This window comes from Penicillium manginii (assembly GCF_028828005.1).
Source record: "Penicillium manginii strain IBT 31320 chromosome Unknown utg000007l:1.0-2284322.0:1.0-2285126.0, whole genome shotgun sequence".
NCBI lineage: Eukaryota > Fungi > Ascomycota > Eurotiomycetes > Eurotiales > Aspergillaceae > Penicillium > Penicillium manginii.
The window spans coordinates 1291705-1312646 of NW_026643108.1; the positions used below are offsets into that span (position 1 = coordinate 1291705).

The 20942-nt window shown below is 46.3% G+C and overlaps 5 protein-coding genes across 5 annotated transcripts; 1 reads left to right on the top strand and 4 right to left on the bottom strand.

Annotated features, from left to right (window-relative positions):
* Window positions 1-7165: 7165 nt before the first annotated feature.
* Window positions 7166-9168, bottom strand: N7533_010413 (uncharacterized protein; the record flags this gene model as incomplete). The annotated part of the gene is made up of 3 exons (XM_057107063.1): window positions 7166-8323; window positions 8387-8724; window positions 8787-9168. 3 exons carry the CDS (start codon window positions 9166-9168, stop codon window positions 7166-7168), a joined length of 1878 nt encoding a protein of 625 aa, XP_056956280.1.
* Window positions 9169-9672: 504 nt separating this feature from the next.
* Window positions 9673-10677, top strand: N7533_010414 (uncharacterized protein; the record flags this gene model as incomplete). The annotated part of the gene is made up of 4 exons (XM_057107064.1): window positions 9673-9816; window positions 9892-10392; window positions 10445-10491; window positions 10539-10677. The coding sequence occupies 4 exons, from the start codon at window positions 9673-9675 to the stop codon at window positions 10675-10677; spliced, it is 831 nt and encodes a 276-aa protein (XP_056956281.1).
* A 272-nt stretch (window positions 10678-10949) lies between these two features.
* N7533_010415 (uncharacterized protein) lies at window positions 10950-11390 on the bottom strand (the record flags this gene model as incomplete). Its single annotated transcript, XM_057107065.1, has 1 exon — window positions 10950-11390. One exon carries the CDS (start codon window positions 11388-11390, stop codon window positions 10950-10952), a length of 441 nt encoding a protein of 146 aa, XP_056956282.1.
* A 1950-nt stretch (window positions 11391-13340) lies between these two features.
* Window positions 13341-13889, bottom strand: N7533_010416 (uncharacterized protein; the record flags this gene model as incomplete). Its single annotated transcript, XM_057107066.1, has 2 exons — window positions 13341-13742; window positions 13860-13889. 2 exons carry the CDS (start codon window positions 13887-13889, stop codon window positions 13341-13343), a joined length of 432 nt encoding a protein of 143 aa, XP_056956283.1.
* Window positions 13890-14807: 918 nt separating this feature from the next.
* On the bottom strand, window positions 14808-18608 carry N7533_010417 (hybrid sensor histidine kinase/response regulator; the record flags this gene model as incomplete). The annotated part of the gene is made up of 4 exons (XM_057107067.1): window positions 14808-15079; window positions 15139-16781; window positions 16839-17254; window positions 17286-18608. The coding sequence occupies 4 exons, from the start codon at window positions 18606-18608 to the stop codon at window positions 14808-14810; spliced, it is 3654 nt and encodes a 1217-aa protein (XP_056956284.1).
* Window positions 18609-20942: the final 2334 nt, after the last annotated feature.

The following is a 20942-nucleotide window of genomic DNA, read 5'->3' on the forward strand; positions in this document are numbered from 1 at the left end:
AGGAGAAAACGACTCTGTCGGAACATTATCTCGTGATAACTGCTCCTAGTCCAGCTATTTCCGAGGTTTCTTCATCTGACTCTGAGCACACTTCTCAAGTTGACTTGGTGTCCAATTTGACGCAACCGAGATACTCTACGACCGCTACTTGTTCATATGAGAGTGAGGTACCCACCTCTACAGATGTACACGATTTCACGCATTCAACTCATAGCCTCAAGCATTATATACCCGAGACCAATAGGAGACATGTATTCTCATTGACTTCCCACAACAACCAGGAGCAACAAGCTTTGGATACTCTTGTAAAATCTACATTGGAATTTTGGTCGGAACCTGAGCCGGACTCGCTTTCTTTGCCAACGCCCATACTGTACAGTAAGATAACTGGGGATCCTGGAGGCGTAGTGTTTTGGGATAAAGAAAGCTTGAAAGGCAGCTTATCAGATACGCTACCTCATACAGCTGGGTTGGATGATGGAGTCTGGGGAAGCGTATCTACATCCAAACAGCATGGAGGCCACTCCGCTCAGTCTTCAACATCGATAGAAACAGCCACGCTAGGACAAACGAGCACGAAAGCCGGCACCTCTACATCTGCCATCATGACTTCAGCCCGATGGATGTACGATCCCACGTCCACTCGTATAAATTGGTCAATGCGAGTCTCCAAACAGGGTGTGGAACTGATTGTCATGAGCGTAGTTGGAGGAAGCTTGGCATTTGTAGGTATGGTGCTTCTACACCGTCTCGTCTCTCGCTTTGTCCGAAGGAAGAATGAGCGATCCAGACGCCTTTCTCCCGTCTCGCTGGCGAATAGCTTTTCTAGAGAGGAGTCTAGCACACATGTTTTAGATTTAGCGGAAGTTTCGCATTTCTCAATTGAATCTTAAACGCATATTGACTGATTTTATGTAAAAGTTCATGTAAAATATATGTATGGGCATGATGGGTATCTCGCAATAAGGGCCTTGTAGGATATGTCGATATAGCTTTTTGGAACACGAGTTGATGGCACCGGGAAAACGGATATACAGTGTCACAATTAAAAACAGCGTCCCCAGGAAATAAATCGTAATGCAATTGAAATACCGGTAATGTATGTACCGTTACTGAGAAAGATACCGACAACGTCGGGAAGTTGCCTATTCCGGCGAATTGAAGTGGTGAAATATGAACCGTTGAGATGTGAACGGTGAAAAGTAGATCATTTAAATCTGGATTATTATGAAGCACTAGTGAAATTCGGACTGGTAAAGAGTGACTGGTGAAGAGTGACTGGTGAAGAGTGACTGGTGAAGAGTGACTGGTGAAGAGTGACTGGTGAGGAGTGACCGGTGAAGCTGGTGAAGAAAAAACTGGTGAACAGAGACTGGTGAAGAGAAACTGGTGGAGAGTGACTGGCGAAGAGAGACTGGTGAAGAGGACTGGTGAAGAGTGACTGGTGAGGAGTGACTGGTGAAGCTGGTGAAGAAAAAACTGGTGAAGAGAGACTGGTGAAGAGAAACTGGTGAAAGTGACTGGTGACAAGTAAACTGGTGAACCGTTGAAACTTTAACTGTTGAGACCGAGGATCATGTTGGAATATCCCGGTTGCTGAGATAATGAGGCTGGGGTCACGTGAAGACGTGTATCTCCGTTACTTGGTCTACTTGTATCTAGACAACACATCCAACACAACACACAATCAACTCCCCTCAATAATATGACCATTGAAGCATCACTTACTAAACCAACAGATCAACTGGTGAAGTTTGAACTGGTGAAAAGTCAAATGGTGAGGAGTAAACGGGGAAGATTGAACGGTGAAATCGAACTGATGAAGCTAAGACATACAAATGTAGGCGAGTGAAGTCGACTGTTGAAAAGTAAACCGGTGAGTAGACCTGTACATGGCCCATGGGCCGGCCCATTTGGGTCGGCCCAATTGGGCCATTGGGTCAAAAACCCGGCCCATAGCCCATTAATGGGCCGGCCCAAAACGGCCCAATGGCCCAAAGATAGGGCTTTTTCTAGGGCTAACATGCGTTGCATAAAATATGAAGATTAAGCGAGATCTTGGCTGTAATGCTGTGGTTTCGATAATAAAGTGATTCTGTGATACAATAGTGATTTTTATATTGAATCAGATACAGTGAGAGCAGAGATATGAATGAAATTATAGATTATATTAAGTAGTATATCCCTGTAGCCGTATCGATGGTATCCGGGCCCTCCCTGAAGCACGCTGAGTATTAGATTGCTTAGGTAGTAGAGGCTCTTCTTCCGCAGAGCCTCCTGCCTCATCTGATGTATCCTCTTCAGCTTCATAATTATCTCTTTTTCGCTTTGTATGATGCTGTAGAGGAGTCTTCTCCTTCTCCTCCTCCTCCTCCTCCTCCCCCTCACTAATCTCTATAATCTCCTGTAGAATATGCTTTGTGGTATCCTCCTGTTGAATATCTATCTCGTACTCTGTTTTATATTCTCGTATAAAAGCAAGTTGCTCCTCCTCAATATCAAATCGATTAGCACACATGAGCAGCATAAGATCCTGAATAGTCGTTGCATGGAGAGAGCCGCGGCGATAATGACAGATATCGCGGGCAGAATTAAATAAGCGTTCTACACCTGCACCGGTAGCTGGGACAGAAAGCATATCTCGAGCAATTGCTGCAAGCACTGGGAACTGCTGCTCATGGTCCCTCCAGAAATCAAGTAGGGAAGTGAGTATAGTACCTATTGAATGAATAGTTAGAGAGGTATATATTAAAACTGCGTTTTGGGAGAATACTTACCCCCCTTCAGATACTGATGGAGCTCTGAGAGTGGTACTGCGGGTCGAGCTCTATAACTATTAAGCAATATTTCAATCTCTTGAATAGGCTGTAGGTAAGAAGGCCCTTCAGATTGTGAGCAAGTATCATAGAGTTGAACTTCATAGGCAAGAATTTGCTGCTCGAGTGCTGCTTTATATTCACCTACAAAGTCCTTATCTTGCCACTCAGGGGTCTGAAAGAACTCAAGCTTATACTACGGCGCTAAGATAGTTCTATTGGTATATATGTTGATAAGCCCTGGAGTATCGGTCGCTAAGTAATAGTCCTTAAGCTTATCTCTTACTTTTTCCAGTGCCTGAAGCATCTAACGTTTCCATAAGATCTTCTTATAGCACAACTGACGCTAGCGGCTTTCAAGATGCTCAAACAGACGATTATAGATACTGAAAACCATGTGAATTGTAATACCTTTGGTTTTTGAGAGAGCAGTGGTGTATTAATAGAATAGCTACGTAATGCAGATCAAATAATCAATCTACTGCCACTCATCTCTACTCAGCTAAAGATCAGTATAGTGATCTGCCACACAGTAGGTATTAAGATAGGACTAAAGTCGCTTTACCCGGCGGAGCATCAGAAATGTTGAATTCCAGCGTGTTCGTACATCTTGAATTGGAAACAGTTGAGAGCCTTCAGGCTGAAGGTTCCTAAAATTCGCACGGCGCTGAGGGCTTGCATTAATAAATACAGCAAGGTTTCGAATCTAGGTAAACCATAATAGAATTAGTAGAGATTCGGAGAATAGTGAGGGTATTAGATCATCAAACCTTACGAAGGGTGCTGGCTATACTGTACTCTTTTGCTATTTGACGTGCTTTCTGCATATACTCTTCTGACCAAATAGATTCAACATTCTCATTGACAGGGTTTGCTTTTATTTGACCAAGGAGCTACTTAAGGCTCAACTAAATAACGTGAGCAAGGCATGGTACTCTGATAACAATGGTATCAGAGCTCAGGCCTTGAGAGAGATGAGTTTCCTGGAGAGAAGAAACAAGGGTTAAGTTATTGGACGCATTATCAGTAGTAATAGCCAATACTCGCTCCTTAATCTCATACTCTCGAAGTAGTTTAAGAACCTCTTGACTGAGATTTACCCCAGTATACTCACCCTCAAGAGGTTTAAAATCAAGTAAAACCTCTCGGTATTCCCATTCTGAATCAATAAAATAGCCAGATACTGCCATAAAGGCTTGTTGAAAGGGCAAGGTCCAACAGTCCAGACTAATTGAAAGCTTTGCATGCTTTGGCAATTTCCGAAGTATCTCTTTCCGACGATCTTTTGCCTTTGTTTGAATCTGACGTTGTAATGTTACGCGAGAGGGCATATTGATAGGAGAGAGAGCTCGCTGAGCTAGTCGGATAAGCTTCAGAAATTCAGGGTGTTCGATCATTGTAAAGGGAAGGCGTAATATAGATATTGTTGTAATAAGTTGCTGTTTCCATCGGTTCTCGTTGAATGCTTCAGGGGCTATAGCTGCCTAATCAAGAGAGAGAAGCATTAGATGGTTTTCCGGCTGGAAAAGAAGGTCCTTACCTAATGCCGTAGTAGCCGCTGTAGATGAGACCCTTTCCCTTACGCTTGCCCTCTAGCCTAGCATGTTTGACGTGTAAGATGGCGGCATAACGCAGTAGTTCCATATGCGCTCTTACTAGAACGACTTATAGCATTGGAGTGGTGGAGAATAGCACCACATCGCTTACACATCATCATTGGCTTCCCAGTAACACAGTGAGCAACCTGGTCGAATGAAGCCCAGATATCTGCTCAGCAGCCCTTTGTATCCCATACTCTCGCATCCTCAGCTTGCCCAGCAGATGTACGAAGCCACCATTCAACAAACTCTTCCTTGTTCATTACTTCGAATATTATGTGGTTGTTGATAGGTTTAAGACACCCTAGGATCTTGATAGGTTGGAAAGACTGTGTTGTTTGACTTGCAGAGTGCTCAGGCGCAATACTGTCAGAGTAAAGATCCAGGAAAGATGAATCATCAACATCACATACCTCGCCATCATCTATAAGGGTTATCTCTGGTAATTGGATTTCAGGCATAATAAAGAATAGGCAATTAATTAAAGAACGAGGATTGTTGAATAGATAGAAGAGAGTAGAGAAAGAGGTAACGAACTATTTTATTCTACAAGTACATACTCTCTATTTAGCTGAAAGATCAATAAAGCAGAGACTCAGGGGGGACGCGTTGTGTACGCAGCTCTAGTCTGATTAGCAACTTAGCCAGGAGACTCCCTATTAAGGGTCTCTGATTAGTTAATTTAATAGGCCAGCCCATGGGCCGGCCCATTCAGCCTAGATATTCGTGAAGTGCTATCCCCCGCGGATTAGATGTCGGCATCGAATTTTTTTTTCACCCTCCGATGTTAATATTTTAATAGATTTAAGCCACCACCAAAGTAGTATTAATCAATTTAAAAATATAGAGAATCGAATCAGACTACTGCGCTCCCTATAGTATTAAAAAATCTAAGAAAACCTAAGTTCTCAACTACATCGAATTCACAAACGATCAAAGCAAGAAGGCCTACTAGCTTGCGAGTAAAGGAATATATATCTTTTGACTTACAGTATATTTGGTGAATGGTAATCTATTTAGTAATTTGCCATAGTTAAAGCTGTATAATTAGAACACTATCAAATACCACTAGTAATATTGAATATCTTGCATATAATTTATGCAAATTTGGGGGCTAAATGGGCCAAATGGGCCAGCCCATGGGCCGCCAAGAAAACCCATGGGCCGGCCCAATTGGGCCGGATATTCGAATTTTGGCCCATGGGCCGGCCCATGTACAGGTCTACCGGTGAGATGTGAACCGCCAAAGATTAAACCGATGGAGGATAAATGGTGAGAGAGGTGATCAAATAGATCAAAGGTTGAATTGAGAATGCGTTGATACAGAAAACAAGTAGATTTTTAGAGTAATTCCTGCGGCTATTTTTACCGAGGTGATCACCGACCTGAAAATCCGGTGAAGGCGGGAAGGGCATCGAAAGTGGTGAGAGTGGTGAGTCAACACCCTCATTTTGCCAGCCCGCCCCCCCAATTCCAAGAATCTGCCATGTTGGTCATGTGACTGATGACTCATCTCGATTCTCACCTCAATAAACTATCATGGTCATTTTAAACGTGACTCCCTTCCTAGAAGACACAAGCCAATATTATTTATAATGTCTAAACCCGACCCGTGAGAGAAATACATCAAATTGAAATTCAGGCTGCCAAATTTCATGGCATACTTATCAGCTACAACCAGCGCAGTTTCCAAGGAAAACAATGTGATTCCAAAGCCTTCCAGTGAAAATTCATTCAATGCCACTCAAAGCCTCAACCCCGATTTGAGTGAATCATATGTCAGGTTTATTGTAATGTTTTTGTGGATGTTGTCGCACGTATCTACGCCACAACTCCAACCCCTGGAGCGAAGAGAACGGCCCATAATTTTACACCGCCTGCCTTCGCCCCGCCAGGAATCTTCACGAGCGGCCGATCCGGCGCTCTCGCATCATACGATATCGAAGAGTACTTCAAGACCTACAGATCCGCCTGGGCCGAATGTTCCGCTCTATATGGATATCCACTCAGTCCTGATCGCGTGCCGCAGCCTTGGAATAAGGGGTGGTCCCAAAATGCAGCGACTGGGCCAGGCGATTACCCGTCGCTCACAACGCATCTCCCGATCACTTCGTCTTTCATACCCCCGGAGATCACGGCCCGGGTCAGATAGCTGGTACCGTGCCATAAAAATCTTAGCCAGCGCAGTCAATTGTAGGCAAGACGTTTTATTATCGCAACCGCTACCAAGCCAGGCCTACCTCTTTGGATCTTTCATACTGAGATACCTAGCCGGGGGTTCTGCGAAGGACACGGTGGGTGAAGAGACAGATTTCTTAGATTTACTATCTCTAGCTGTCAACAAATACGCTCCAAAATAACATTTCATATATTTTGTCATCTCAGATTTACCTGGTGTCTCCATGTGCTACTCTAGCTGCCAGATTTTCAAGGCGAGAATTGGACCGCAGACCAGTAGCTATATTTCAAACTTAGACTTAAATATGGCAACTAGAAGATAGTGTAATCAACTGAATTTGATGCAGTCATTCCGAAAACAGATACTGTTACCAGGCTACTCGAAAGCAATTGACTCCTCCGCTCCAAAAATTTTGTCATTCCAATATGATTCACATTCAATTTCACTTCGCTTGTGCACACGGACTGTTACAGTGGACATGCCATGACCATTTAGCGATGTGAACCAGGATTAAAGTTCTAGCCCCTGAGAGAAGCATTCTGCACATACTCATAACATAATGCTGTATACCATCAAATGGAGGGATCGGGATATGGGAATGAAGCCGCGCTCATCGAAATTGAAGGAGGAGGAAACGGGGCGGACTCGAAGCTGCTTTCAGGATCATCTGGTGGATTCGTGTAGGGTGTGCTATGATACACATGAAATTCCGACCCATGGACTCCAGAACTGGCATTGGTCCAGCTCGAACTATCCAATCCCGGTGTATAGAGAGTCGGCGTCTCCTCATCGTTATTCTCGCTAATATGTGGAGTGCTGTCTTCCAGAAGCTCGGGCCACAACAGCTGGCCACTCATGGCATCATGGTCCATTAAATAACCGAAGAACTTCTTGAACACCGATATACGGAGAAATCTCGACGTGACACGGGTTTCTATCCTTCTTTCCTTCAGCGACATCACTGATAGAGCGTATCGGTCGGCTTCCACAGTATCCACCGAGGGTTTACCACACCTTTTCTTGACATCCACTTCTTCTGATGCATCTTCGGGGTAGTCGCAAGGCATCTCGGTTGGTAATACGGCTGGCGAGGCTAGAAGGTCGACAGTGTTGGGTGTTCGGAGACCCATAGTCATCATTTTCATGTGAAAATGGTTCCAGATATCTGTACGGTTGGGCAGATTCAAGTGCTGCTGGCTAGACGCTGTTCCGAATGCCGAACTACTTGATGATTTGAGCCGCCTCCAATCGGTCATTTCGAATCCGTACTGGAAGCTGAAGCGCCAGAGCTCCAGAATGTAACTTCGAAACCTGGCCTTTCGGGCTGCTGGGTCGAGCGCTGATCCAATTTCCCATAATCCATGAACACCATTGTCGATTGTCAGTTTATCATCAGTACTATTTGGTTGGAGAAATAGCTGCTTCATGACACTCTGTGGTACTTCCAGATAGAGACGGTCTCTGAAAAATGTCTTTAACGATGGAACTGGAGAGTCAATCTCTTTCAATCGGTTCCAGATCTCCCGTCGATCATTTTCCGAAAAACTGGGGAAAAGCACGCCTTCGTCAAACCTTTTCTGCAAGAATTCTTTGTCCTTTTTGGAGACTTTAGGGACTCGGGATTCGATGAGGTTGACAGTAACACCGTCAATTAACTGTAAGCTCTGGATATGGCCTCCAACAATCCCTAGGAATGTGGTCAAAATACTTCTCCAATAGCACAAGATTGCCTGGTATGCCAGTTGTATTAGCCTCTGGTCCACCGAAATCTGGCACCGGAAGTCCATACGTACCTCGTCACAGTGCATAGCGGTAACTTTGTGCAGGTTTCCAATCTGCATTCCATCCCAAAGCCCTGGAATGGCAAGTAGCGAGTTCAACTGACGGGTCAGGAACTGGTTCTTGAAGAATAATCTCAGATACTGTCCTTTCTTGCTTCCCGCGACTGACTCTAGGGCCGCCCACCAGCTTTCCGCTGCCCGTTGATTCTCGGGCCCGTCAAGACGGCCCTCGTAGTAATTGATGCGCTCATATATCAGCCCATCTGATGGCCGATGCTCGTTTGAGAATTGTTCTCGTAATGATTGGAGGAGCCTTGCCTGGAGCTCGTGGGCAGTTGCATTGAGGTTATCTGAAAAGGGTAGTTATTAGTCAGAGGAGATCAAGCTTTGAGACAGGCAAAAGGCTTCATACCCGATTCTTCATCAGTCACATAGACATCCACTATCCACCACTGGTTGTTGAATGCGAGTTTATTTCTAGCAGCAACAATTAGATTCTCGTGATCTAGCGCTCGTAATCCGTAATCCCAATCCACATTTAGGCTAGGAAGAGTCCCGTTGTCCGACCGCAGATGCACCCGATGTTGCCAGTCTGCCTGGGGCACTATGATGGACACATGATTATCCTTCATCAAACGATGGCAACCTTGTATTTTCAAGATTTGTTCGAGACGGCGAACATTCCGACGCTGATCCATACGTCGCTTAAATCCCGTTTCAAAGACAAGATGGGACATATGCACCCTGGCCGATAGCTTGAAGCGACTCTTAGCATATGCATAGACTCTTAGCATATGCATAGACTCTTAGCATATGCATAGAGTCTACACTCCAGGTCCTCCGCTTCAGACTGAGTGGGAGAGGCCATGTAGAGTACTTTCAGAGAACAGAACTGGAGGAGTGCGCCTCGGGAAGACCCGAAGTTGGAGATACTTGGTGTTCTTTTGGAGCTTTATATCGTGTGATATATTGGGTATGTAGCAAAACTTTCGACCTCTTAGATTTGGCACAAAGTTGGCACATACCTTTAAGTATAAAACTGACATTCTAACTTTCTGATGAAGACCATCTCCTTATCGCTGGAAGTACAATATTGTGCTGTAAACAGTCAATACTGCGACACTAGACTCATAAAATGTCGACAAAAAGACATTCAGAAACTTACCTCACATTAAATCCGCCCATGATAGGAAATATGAGAAGTTTTGAGATCTCCAAAGTATAAATATATTCTCCATCAAATTATCAGATATACATCATCTCGACCATCTCTAGTATATGAAATAAATTCTAGAACAATGAAGCTCCGAACGATACCAAGGCTAGATCGGCTCGTCTCAGCTGCTGCCTTGTCGCTTTCAATCGCGGTCTTCCCCTGTCTGATCGTGATATTTGTCAGCTACTCCTCACCCTCCACATCCCGCGAGCTTTATTTTCTCAAGGTAGGACGGGTTTCAAACATTCTTCTGACCAAAGGTTAATTTATAGCATAGGTAGATCTAACGGACTTTCCCAAGGTCGACCATTTATTGTCCCGCGGGTCTATTGGGATTGAGGATGTGGGTTCCTCGGCTATTGTTCATGACGGAGCAAATGCGGTCAACAATGTGCCCTCGACTGCCCGGGAGAGTGCAGATGAAGCATCTTCGAAAGCATCTTCAGCGATCCATCATACCATCCAATCAGAAGCTGATAAGCTGAAATCCCACATTCCACAACACTACTTAGTGGGTCTTTGGAGCTATTGCACATCTGGACATAACTCTGAGTCCACCTGTTCGGACCCTAGCTTGACATTTGCTTTTAATCTTTCTTCCACACTTGGATCTAATGTGGCAAAAATGGACGAGGTGCTCCGACCGGTAGACGAGTCTACAATATCGGGTTATCGCCAGATCTCTCACGCCATTATCTACCTCTACATCTCTGGACTCGTTGGAAATACGCTAGTAACCGCCCTTGGCATTCAAAAAACATTCTTTAACAGAGGGGACAGACTTTTATCTATCCTCAGCCCGGTATGTGAGACTCCAAGTGAATTTGACGAATATAGGTAGCTGACAATGCTAGCTCTCGGCCCTTTTTATCACGACCGCTACGGTTGGGGTTACAGTGGCGTACGGACTATTCGTCACTGAAGTAAAAGCTAAATTAAGTGATATAGGAATCAAGGCCATCCTCGGCTCACGCCTTTTTGGGGCCGCATGGTTGGCAGTTTTTTTATCTATCGCAACATCGATCACTTGGTTGATACAGCTCTTTTGTTGCTGTATTTGATGCCGCCTTTGGGCGAAGACGACTAGGTCATCTACGTTTGAAGGGGAAGACACGCGAAAAATTGGCTTTTTAGCTGAATGGGCATGGATGGCACAACTTACCTGAATGTAGTACGCACATCACAAAATTATAAATATTGTTCAATTTCAAGTATACTAGATTAGGTATCTCCCAATTTTTCGGACTGAGTCGACTTTTTTCTGTCTCGTCTGGCCCGTGTGTGTCCTTAAGAGTCTTCCACATTATGTAGTTTCTCGAAGGAGATTTAATTGAGTCTAGATTTCAGAAACCGTGACAATTATCTCACGACCACTTGACATATTTCCATTATCCCCGGGATCGCCAAGGCTTGAGGCCGATATCCTTTGTTGGTTGGTATACCCCATAAGATGCCTCTGCATTCTGCATCAGCATACCTGGTCCTGATTGGGTCCAAAGTAACCTGGGCTGAGTAAGATTGGTCGATGCGACAGAGAGCATTCCATCTCTTTTCGGACTCGCATGCTTTTTCAATCACACTTGCTATCTTATTTTGTAGGGACCACAGGATGTCGTGGCCGGAAAAGTGCGGATCATTTGGTGACTCGGAGTTGTAAAGACGTTGCAGATCATGAGATGTGTTTTCTATGAGATCTTGCAAGAGCTTGAAAAGTGCGTAGCAGTCGCGATAATAGGCATTCTCGACACGCTGCTGGCCCAACTCGCGCTCTAGTTGCGCACTCTCATCGGTTGTCGTCATTGCGTGACATCCAAAGGGGTTGTGTCTCGACCCATTGGTCCTATACATATATCTCGCAAAGTTCTCTTCCAGCATTGAAAATAAGGTGAAAACTAATCAGGCAACCCTCAAAATTATCAGGCCGTTGATCTCCGGTTTTCGTAAAAGGTTGCAGTGACCACCGTTCAGCAGTCTACAGCTGCCACCATTTTTCAGTCCTATCTGAGAAATAACGAAAAATCTGCATTCTATGGTCTCATTTCGGAGCCGGTGTTTCCCCTTTCCGTGGCTGTGGCTGGTCAGTACTCGGGCGTTTGCGATCAGCCTTCTGTTGAAGTCCGACACAGACATGAATCAATCGATCGCTTGGCTCTGCCGACGATCGAGATGAGAATGGCTTCTCTTTCACCATGCCCCACTTATACCACACTATACCTAATTAGAACAGGCAAAGATCCACCAATTGAGATCCAATGTAGCTTTACGCAACCGTCAAGGATACCGTATGAAGCTGTTTCTTACTAAGCAACCCTCCTTCTCATCTCTAGGGTGGCACCGTCTTTCCACTCGAGTGCCGTCGTCATAGACTATAAACCCTTTATTTCTGCCTCAAAAAAAATAAAAAATTTAAAAAACTCCCTCTTTCTCAGTATTCCATTCTATGAATTTTATGGCCGACAGATTCACGCTTAATAATAAAGACAATTATCATTCTATCTCAGCTTTTGCGTTATACATCTGCATAAAGTCATGGAAACCAAAAAAATTGAGACAGAGCTCAAGCAGAACATAGATATGGCAATATTCTCCCAACTGCTTGAGACGGATTACGAAGAAAATCGAGTGACTAGCTCGATCACTCTCTATACATTTGTCGAACGGGCTGAAAAGGCTGTTGATGAAATGGAACAAGCTCTGTAAGTCTTGATCATGATTAGTTCTGTACATTGTTTCCTAGGTTAGGCGGGTGCAATGCCCGAACCCTCTTGTGGAATCAATTACTGTATTAACGGTTCGTTCTATAGCCTAGATAGGAAGATGAATACGTTAATGTCGTTTGCAAACCCTCTTCAAGGCGCAGCGATGATTTTGGGCTTTTACAGAATTGTAAAAAGTTGTCGAAAAATTGGAGAAGCTAGCATGACAGTAGTACAGTATCCCGAAGCTCTTGATATTAGGCTGGAAACTGGCCCCATTTATTTAGAAGATGAGATAGGTAGCCTGAGGGCCAGGGTGGTTTGTGCTCGCTCAGCAATCGACTATTTCTACCACGCTGGGTAGACAAATCTGAACCCAAATCCTAGAATATTTTCCATCTGCGAAGCGTTTCGGGGAGTAATTTGTTTCGAGGAGTAATTTGTTTCGAGGCATTAGCTTTTTCACTTCATCAATCTATAAGCGGTTTAGGTTTTAGGGTTTAGAAACGCCTAGTTTGGACTGCCATCCAACTTAGATGATTCCAATGTTCCTTTAGCAAACTTGAAGTTTGAACTCATTGTCTTTCAAAGCCTGCGGCGATAGCACTTTCTTTTATTTATTCATTTTATTCATTTATTCCTCAGGCTTTTCACGACCTTAGGTCGTATGTAGCCCCCCTAGCTAGTGTGCACTGCTCCATAGGATATGGACATTTGACAGCATCACCACATGCGCGGTCCTCGATTCAGATCTTCCTCCTCCTCACCCTTTATTGGCCAACCGTCCTGTCTCTATTGCAAACGCGATGACGGCTTTGACAGTCTTGATGTCGGGTTTCCATGCTCTTCCATTCGGTTCACTCGCGTCCTCTACAATCCCAGGTTTACCTCCTAGCATCTGCGACAGACTACCGAAGCTTGGACCCGCGTCTTCACTCAGCGCACGACGTTGCTCATTCCACTGTGTGCATCGAAGCAAGAAATGCGGGACTGTTTCACGCTCAATTCCACATTCGCACCAATCACTTTCGTCTACGCCGATTCGATAAAGATATCACTTCAGCCTGGCATGTCCCGTGCGGAGTTGAGCTAGTATCGATGCTTTCTCCCGATCCAGACCATCATACAGCATCTTTGTGTTGGGTCCTGGGAGCGCCGAATCCAGCTGGCGTGTAAACTGGCCAGTGGTCCACAGATGGAAGTTGTCCTTCTGGTGTTGTTTCGCAATCGCCCGAGCCCATCGCAACGCTGACGCCCGGAGCTGGACTTGCGCCCAGGGTGGGGAGTTAACTTCGCAGCTCTCTTCCGTTGCTTCGCGTGCGAGGGTATGGGTTCGTGTAGTATTCTCGCGGTCTTCATCAGTTGGTGGCTGCAGGTTGACCTTGGCCCCCATATCCAACAGCTGGCCGACTACGTCGGTGATTCGAGTGATAAGAGCCTGTCCGCCTTGAGGGGGCTATTGTAAGGATGTGTATTAGTTTGCTGTTTATAGACTAGCCGAGGTTAGTCATGTTCACACCCATACAAGTTTGTATGGATACGAGCATAACAATTCAGACAACTACCCATGGACCTGATTGGACGTGCATTTCTGTTCCGACATTTTGTCCCAACAGCTAGTAAACTAGCCATCGAATGGAGTCAACCGAATGATCAATATTAATGATTATTTATTGGTGACCTCTCGCAATCAAGATGGGAACAGGAACGTGTATAGTTTGGCCGTGACGGGTCACCTGTCGCTGCGGTCTTATGCGTAAACGCATTAGACTGTAGCGTCAGAGAAGGCCCGCCCGCGCTCCCTTGTAGGGAGGCAATGTGTCTGTATATTGTAATGCTGGTTTCTATATACAGCGGGGGTGGGAGGGACAAAATCGAGACTTGACTGCGTGAGAGATGACGAGCTACTAGTTATATGCAATCGCTTTTGCAGATTTAGTTCGCGAACGTTACTGAAAACCGAATTCAGCAACGCCATCCCAGCTTGGAATTGGAAGACCCTTTCTCGCAAGCTCGTCTCTTTTTTTCAGCTCTCTTTTAGCTATAGAGCTTTCCCCAATCGGCTTACAAAGCTAAATCCGCAACCAAAATCCTAGTCAAAGAATCCTTTTCAGGCTGAGCTTCGTTAAAGCTTCCGAAGCTCACGGCTATTGATTATGTGGATTTGCTGCAGAATCTGACGGTTGCCTTTGGGTCACACCCTGTTCGAGCGTCGATTCGGCGGATGAGGGAATTAAAGGAGGGGACTGTTAATGGTGGTCCTGACAATAAAAACATGTGTGTATAAAAGTCTGAAGTCCTTCAAATTAGAGGGCCATGGACGTGGAATATTAGTCGTGATAGGTTATGTATCGTGTTGGATTGTATTTGTACAATGTGTGCACAAGAATATTATGCCTCTTCCTGAGAGGCGGTTGTGAACATATGGAGGTTTATATACAGACTGATAATATGAGACATGAATGCGAATGTGATCATGAGTATAATCGTAATACATGAGCCGAACGCCAATTGTCGAAGATTATGCAGAGTCACCAAGAGGTTTCAAGCCTCCTTCACCTCCAAGTTTCGTCTCGTTCCAGCGTTCTAGGATCTTCTTGACTTCTTTGAAAGCAACAGGCTTTGTCAGGAACAAGTCCATGCCTGAATTGAGGGCCTCCGCTTCGTCGAGAGTACTGCTCAGCCCTGTCAAGGCAATGATTTTGCAAGGCTTGTTGCTCTTGCTGCGCCCCCTTTCAAAGGAGCGAATTGCTCTGGTAGCTTCGAAGCCGTTCATGACAGGCATTGAGATGTCTGATGAATGATTAGCTTGTGGTAAAACCAAGATATATACTTGATGAAGCGTTACGTACCCATGAAAATTATGTCGTAGCCGTCCTCAGCACCCTTCACGGCATCAAGAGCTTCACTGCCGTTCTCCGCCGAGTCTAGACTGGCGAGCTCGCGCTTTTTCAAGTATGTGAGCATCAAGTTTAGATTGATCTTATTGTCCTCGACGACCAGAATTCTGGCGGCCCGTTGATCACTTGTTGACTCGCGTTCCTCAGAGGCTTCCTCAGAGGCTTCTCTTGACGTGTCCTTTGATCTATGTGGGATGACCATAGAAAGTTTTTCAGTCTCTTGAACGGCAGCCTCCGCTTGGTCGCTTGAATTTGCGCAGGAAGGCCCTGGGCCTTCGTCTTCGGTCGATTCGGCTGATGGCTTGGGGAATGAGAAACTTTTCAGTGCCGGTTTGTTGGGTCTGTGGTCTAGACATCTTTGAATAAAGCGCGCGAGTTTATGAGGACCATATGGACGTGGAATGACATCCACATGTCGGGCACCGCATGATGATACCGAGTGGAGTGAGTCACGGGCCAAATAATCGTTGCTCAAGAGGAGAAGAGCAGACTCACAATCAGAAAGCGCTTCGTTAACTTTGCCATTTGCCACTGAGGCACCATCAAGGAGCAAAATATCGATAGCAGTGTCCGAAGAAGGTGACACTATCTTGAGCCCGTACCACGCCGTCAGATAACGCCCGAGAGACGCCGACGAGGGCGAGCTGGACAAATCTTGAAGATTGTTGTCGATGATGGCTACTGATTTCCCAGCGTGAGACTGACGCAAAAGACGCAGATCAGTAGAGGGGTCGGTAATGTCTTGTGTAGAGCGAGATCTGAATTCCAAAGTCTCAATTTCTTGGTCCGAGTGGACAAGCGGTATCATCACCTTCACTGTGGTACCATGGCCGACTTGGCTCTGGATATTGAAAGTTCCTCCAAATGGTTTGAGCAGACTGCGCACAATCGAAAGGCCGAGACCAGAACCGGTAGCTAGTGAATCCTCCTGAGCAAAAGGCACGAATAACTTGGAGCGTATAAACTCCTCCGAGATGCCTTTGCCTGTGTCTGCCACAGTCAAGGTGATCGTGTCCTCTTGGGTAACATTTCGAGAAGGCTCAATGTCCAACTTCAAGGATACGGAACCTGCTTCGGTGTATTTCATTGCATTGCTGAAAATGTTCATGATGATGCGTCGGATTGCTCCGGGTGGCACTTGGTAGATCCAATTGTTCGGCGCGATGTCGATTTTCACGTCGATATTGGACTGCGAAAGGCTTGTTTCTGAAGACGCATCGTTGGTCTCATCGCTAGACTGTAGAGACCGCGCCGACGCAGGTTTGCGGCTGTGGAAATGACCCACACAAACTCCATCTATGACTTCCTCCGCCAGAACGGAGATGTCTGTGGGGATGTAGGTGTCCAGATGTGCAGCCGACCGATGTAGCTTTTTGAGCTCGGACGATGAGACCCGACCCTTTTCGGTGTTTCGCAGGCGCTTTCGCAACGACAGTACTTTGCTGTAGTCCAGAACCTGATTCATAGTATCAAGCAAGGTTCGCCCACAGGCAGTCACAGTTTCCATGAGTGACCCTTGGTATTGGTTGAGTGTAGTCGTTTGCAATATTTCTGTCGCCGCCATGATTCCATGGAGAGGACTTCGCAATTCGTGCCTGGGTATTTCATTTAGTAACCAACAGGATGAGCAGGTGCATCGGGCCAAGACTTACGAAATACTGCCCAAAAAGTCGGCCTTTTGGCGGTCAGAGATTAGAGACTCGATTCGACTGCATTCAGCCATGATAGACGACCCGAAGCTCACCACGGTGCTGAGCTCGACCGAAGGGTCAAACACATTACTTTCAACATTGTTCCAGCAGAAACAGCCACCATACCACTGGGAGTAAGCAGCGCTCAACAGTGGCACGAACATGACCTGAGAGGCACTTGGAAAATACAAGTTGAGCAGCTTATTGTCTTTCGCTTTCATAGCTTTGTAATTCTTTGGTTTGATAGAATCTCTTCGCCCAAATGGATCGGTGCTCTTTGAATTGTCTTCACTGTCAGAGCTTGAAAGCTGACCGTCACGATGAAGAAAAAAAGATCTTTCCTCGACGATGCCTCCGGAGAAGCCGATGCAAGAAGTCTTCGCTCATGTTCGCAACGGGATATGGAACAGACGACTCTTGAGCTGTACCGTATGGGGTTTCAGCCGTAGATATGCTGAGAATGGAAGCTATGGTCTCATTTTCAGGTGAGCTGGATGATTCGCTGTCGCTCGTGCGATGAGGTAGGAAATTGTTGCCGGCCTCCAGGAAAGCGACGCCACTGTTCTCACCAAGCTCTAAACTTTCACGAATGAGGTTGGCCGCACGCCGGAAAGTCCATGTGGTGTCCTTTTCGGGGTTCATTTCGTCATTTGCCTTGTCTTCCGCTGACCAGCTGGCAGAATGCGACGAATGGTAGCTGGAAGCAAGGAATGGAACCTCTGCATCGGAGTCTGAATTGGCAGAATGAGCGCTAGCGCTACTCGATCGAGAGAAACGAGAGGAAACACTGCCGGTATTGCGGCGATGCAACCGTCTTCTGCTCCCGGATGAAGTGCTTGATTCTCGATTGAGTAATTTGATTGTGTCAAAATCACTTTGGAAGCTCGATCGACCCTCCACGAAGTGATTCATTCCTTGCGTTAATCGAGAAGCGCGCCTCCCTTCCGAGGCTTGACGACTGACTTTCAACAAGTCCATGATTAGCATGCCCATCTGACCCATCGTAATTTTGTCCTTCTCAGAGAACGCAACGCGAGGCTTCGTATCAAGCACAAAGAAGCAGCCAACATTGATACCGCTGTCGGTTGTTAGAGGCGTTCCGGCGAAAAATCGAAAAGCAGGCTTCTTCTGAACAAGAGGTAATTGTTGATATCTGTCGTCCTGCGCCATGTCGTTGGATATGATAAATTCATAGTCACCTTTTTCACGGCGAGAGGCTGGCAACGCAATGGTGTCTTGGCACATGTTCCATGTGCTCACATCAAGAGTTGAGCAGCCCGCGTAGATACCTCCGCTGAGTCCATCATATTTGTTAGTGCTGTCGGTGGTTTGTGCAGACTGGGCAATAATGAATTGCGAATCCCGATCTGAAAAGCTGATGAAAGCGCGGTCCACGTCCAGTCGCAACGCAGCTAGCTGCGCAAAGGAGTTGAGGGTAGAATTGGCGTCACCAAGGATCAGAGACTCGGGCATAGCCTGCATGGAGTTCGGTGGTGAAACGAGTTCTGTCTGCGAAGGAGCAGAAGACGGAGGCGTCGCGGGTGATTGCTCTCGGTTTGACGAGGAAGTCGAGGATCTGAGCCCATCAGAAGTGGTGTTATCTTCACTGCTGCTGGTCTCCTTCTCAAGAATCGCGCCGAGTCGTTTTTCAGGGCGAAAATAGCGATACACTTCACGGGCTCGACGACCAGCGACATGGTCGTCTGGCATCGACGGAGGTGGACTGTTCATGGCTTCTCACTCGTCGTCGCTAGGGAATGTGAGAACCAGTTGCGGTAGCGTTTCCAGTTGAAAGATAGAAGAACGAGCTGTGGGTCACCCCGGTAGGTGGGCAGAGATACGTCATGCTGATCTAGGGCTGCTGGTCCATATCGGGAATGCGTGGAGAGAGGAAAAGATCGATCATGCGAAGAGAAAGTTGACGTTTGCCGCCTTGCGACGGGGGCTGTGGGGTGTGATTGGCGGAGAGTCAAGCGACAATCAGATCTCCAGGAGGGTCAGTGTGGCACGGTTAGACAGGATTGGAGGAGGAAATTAGGATCCAGTTGTGGCTGAAAAATGCTGGGTGATGAGCACAGAGTCGCACCAGGGGATGAGGAAGAAGTGAAAACCGGGCAGGACCAGACTTCCAGGTTCTGATGGAGGAAGCGTCCACGCGAAACCTGGGTCGGCATGCACCGCTAGGCCCGAAGTGGCTTGGCCAAGCGTATTCATACGTCACAGGCCCCCGTCGGCGTATGGGCCCACCAATCACAGGTCAGGCTTCAGATCTATAACCCCCCCCCCTCCACTGCTGTGGCTGGTGATCGGATGCATATTTCCAAGCTGTCTCATTCGCAGAAATGTAAAGACAGCAACGTCTGGGTCTAGACTGGCTTTCTGGGGTCCAGGTGAGACCGAGGATCAGCGAAGCCAGGGACCTGTGAATTCATTGCCAAAGCTCCTAGACTGCCAGGGCATCGAGTTCGAGATCGATCGCCTGATACATGGGTTTTCTGGATTCATGCGAGCAATGCAACGTGCTTTGAGCAGAGTTGCCGGGAGATTGTTGACCGAGCCAACATACCAGGTCGGCAGGATCCCAAGGCAACCATTCTCAAACTACTCCATGGTTGGCTGAACGATGTGAAGACTGGAAAGTGGATTCTCGTCCTGGATAATCTTGACGACGATAATTTCTTCCATGCAATGCCCTTAACACAGTCCAGCATCGAAGATGATCAGAGCGTGGTGTATCAACGGTCTATATCGTATTATCTCTGTCAGGACTCGATGGGCTGTATTTTGATGACAAGTCGGAGTAGATAAGTGGCTTTGAGAACCGTGGAAGATTATAACATCATTCCGGTGGAGCCAATGAACGAACCCCACGCGATCTCGCTCTTTGAGATGAAGGTCGGCGCGCAATCTGACCGCTCCGCAATTGCTCAGTTAGCTGCAGCTCTAGAATTTATACCGCTCGCGATTGTGCAGGCGGCGGCCTTTATCAAGCAAAGAGCATCACGAGAGTCAGTCACGCAATATCTGAAAAGGTTTCAGAAAAGCGATAAGCAGAAATCACCCTTCTTAATTATAAAAGGGGCCAGCTTCGCAGGGACCCAGAGGCCAAGAATGCTATCCTTGTAACATAGCAGATATCATTTAAGGATATTCAGGAAAGAAGGCCGTCAGCAGCAGGTCTCTTATCTCTGATGAGCTTCTTTAATTGACAAAGGATCCCTAACAGTCTCCTACAAAAAAGCCAAGCTACCCCAGAAAAAAAACAAAGAAAGCGATACAAGTGACATAGAAGATGTTAAAAGCGTATAGACATATTATGTACTGAGAATCAAAATTTAGTCTCAGGCGCTGGGAATAGGCAGTTGCGAGGCATGGGGCAACTTGCAATACATGGGCTGGCTCATGTTAAAACAGTCGACTTCCTATATGTACAGAGAGATGTCAGCACAGGCTAACTACTCTCAAAACTGCCATAATGATTGAAACTTACTTTGACAGCTACTGCTGCATGCGGCATTTGAGTTTGGTTGAGAAAACTGGTAGTGAATGGTTTTGATCTATGATAAGCCATCAGTAGGTAGCTTATAGGCTCTTATAACTAACAGACTTCGCAATCTGAATGTATTATTGAGACCATTCCAGTTCCTTGGATTAAACTCCAAGGTGAGAACTGGTATGATAGATTCTCCACGTTAGCATGGCGTCGAATTATCGGGTAATCAAACCTACCTGCCGATTACGGATTTCAATGTCGAGCGTAGGCAGACTAGAAGGATACAACGGGTCAGCTCGATCACAAGGGCATCACGGTTTGGGTTCGGGTCATTCCATACCGGAGGCAGCTGGCAAAGTCGAGAAGTGCTCGGTATTCTTTGCAGGATGAGAACAACCGTTCTGCTGGCGAAAGCCCAGGTACTTATAGCATTGTACGCAGATCCTACATTTGCGCTGATGTCATGATTGCTGCCTAATTGTGAGGGTCTCAACACCGCTGGCCCTCAAATTGCAGTTGACTTAACGTTTAACCTTTGATTGAAGCAGTATTCGACTACATCACGGGTTTTT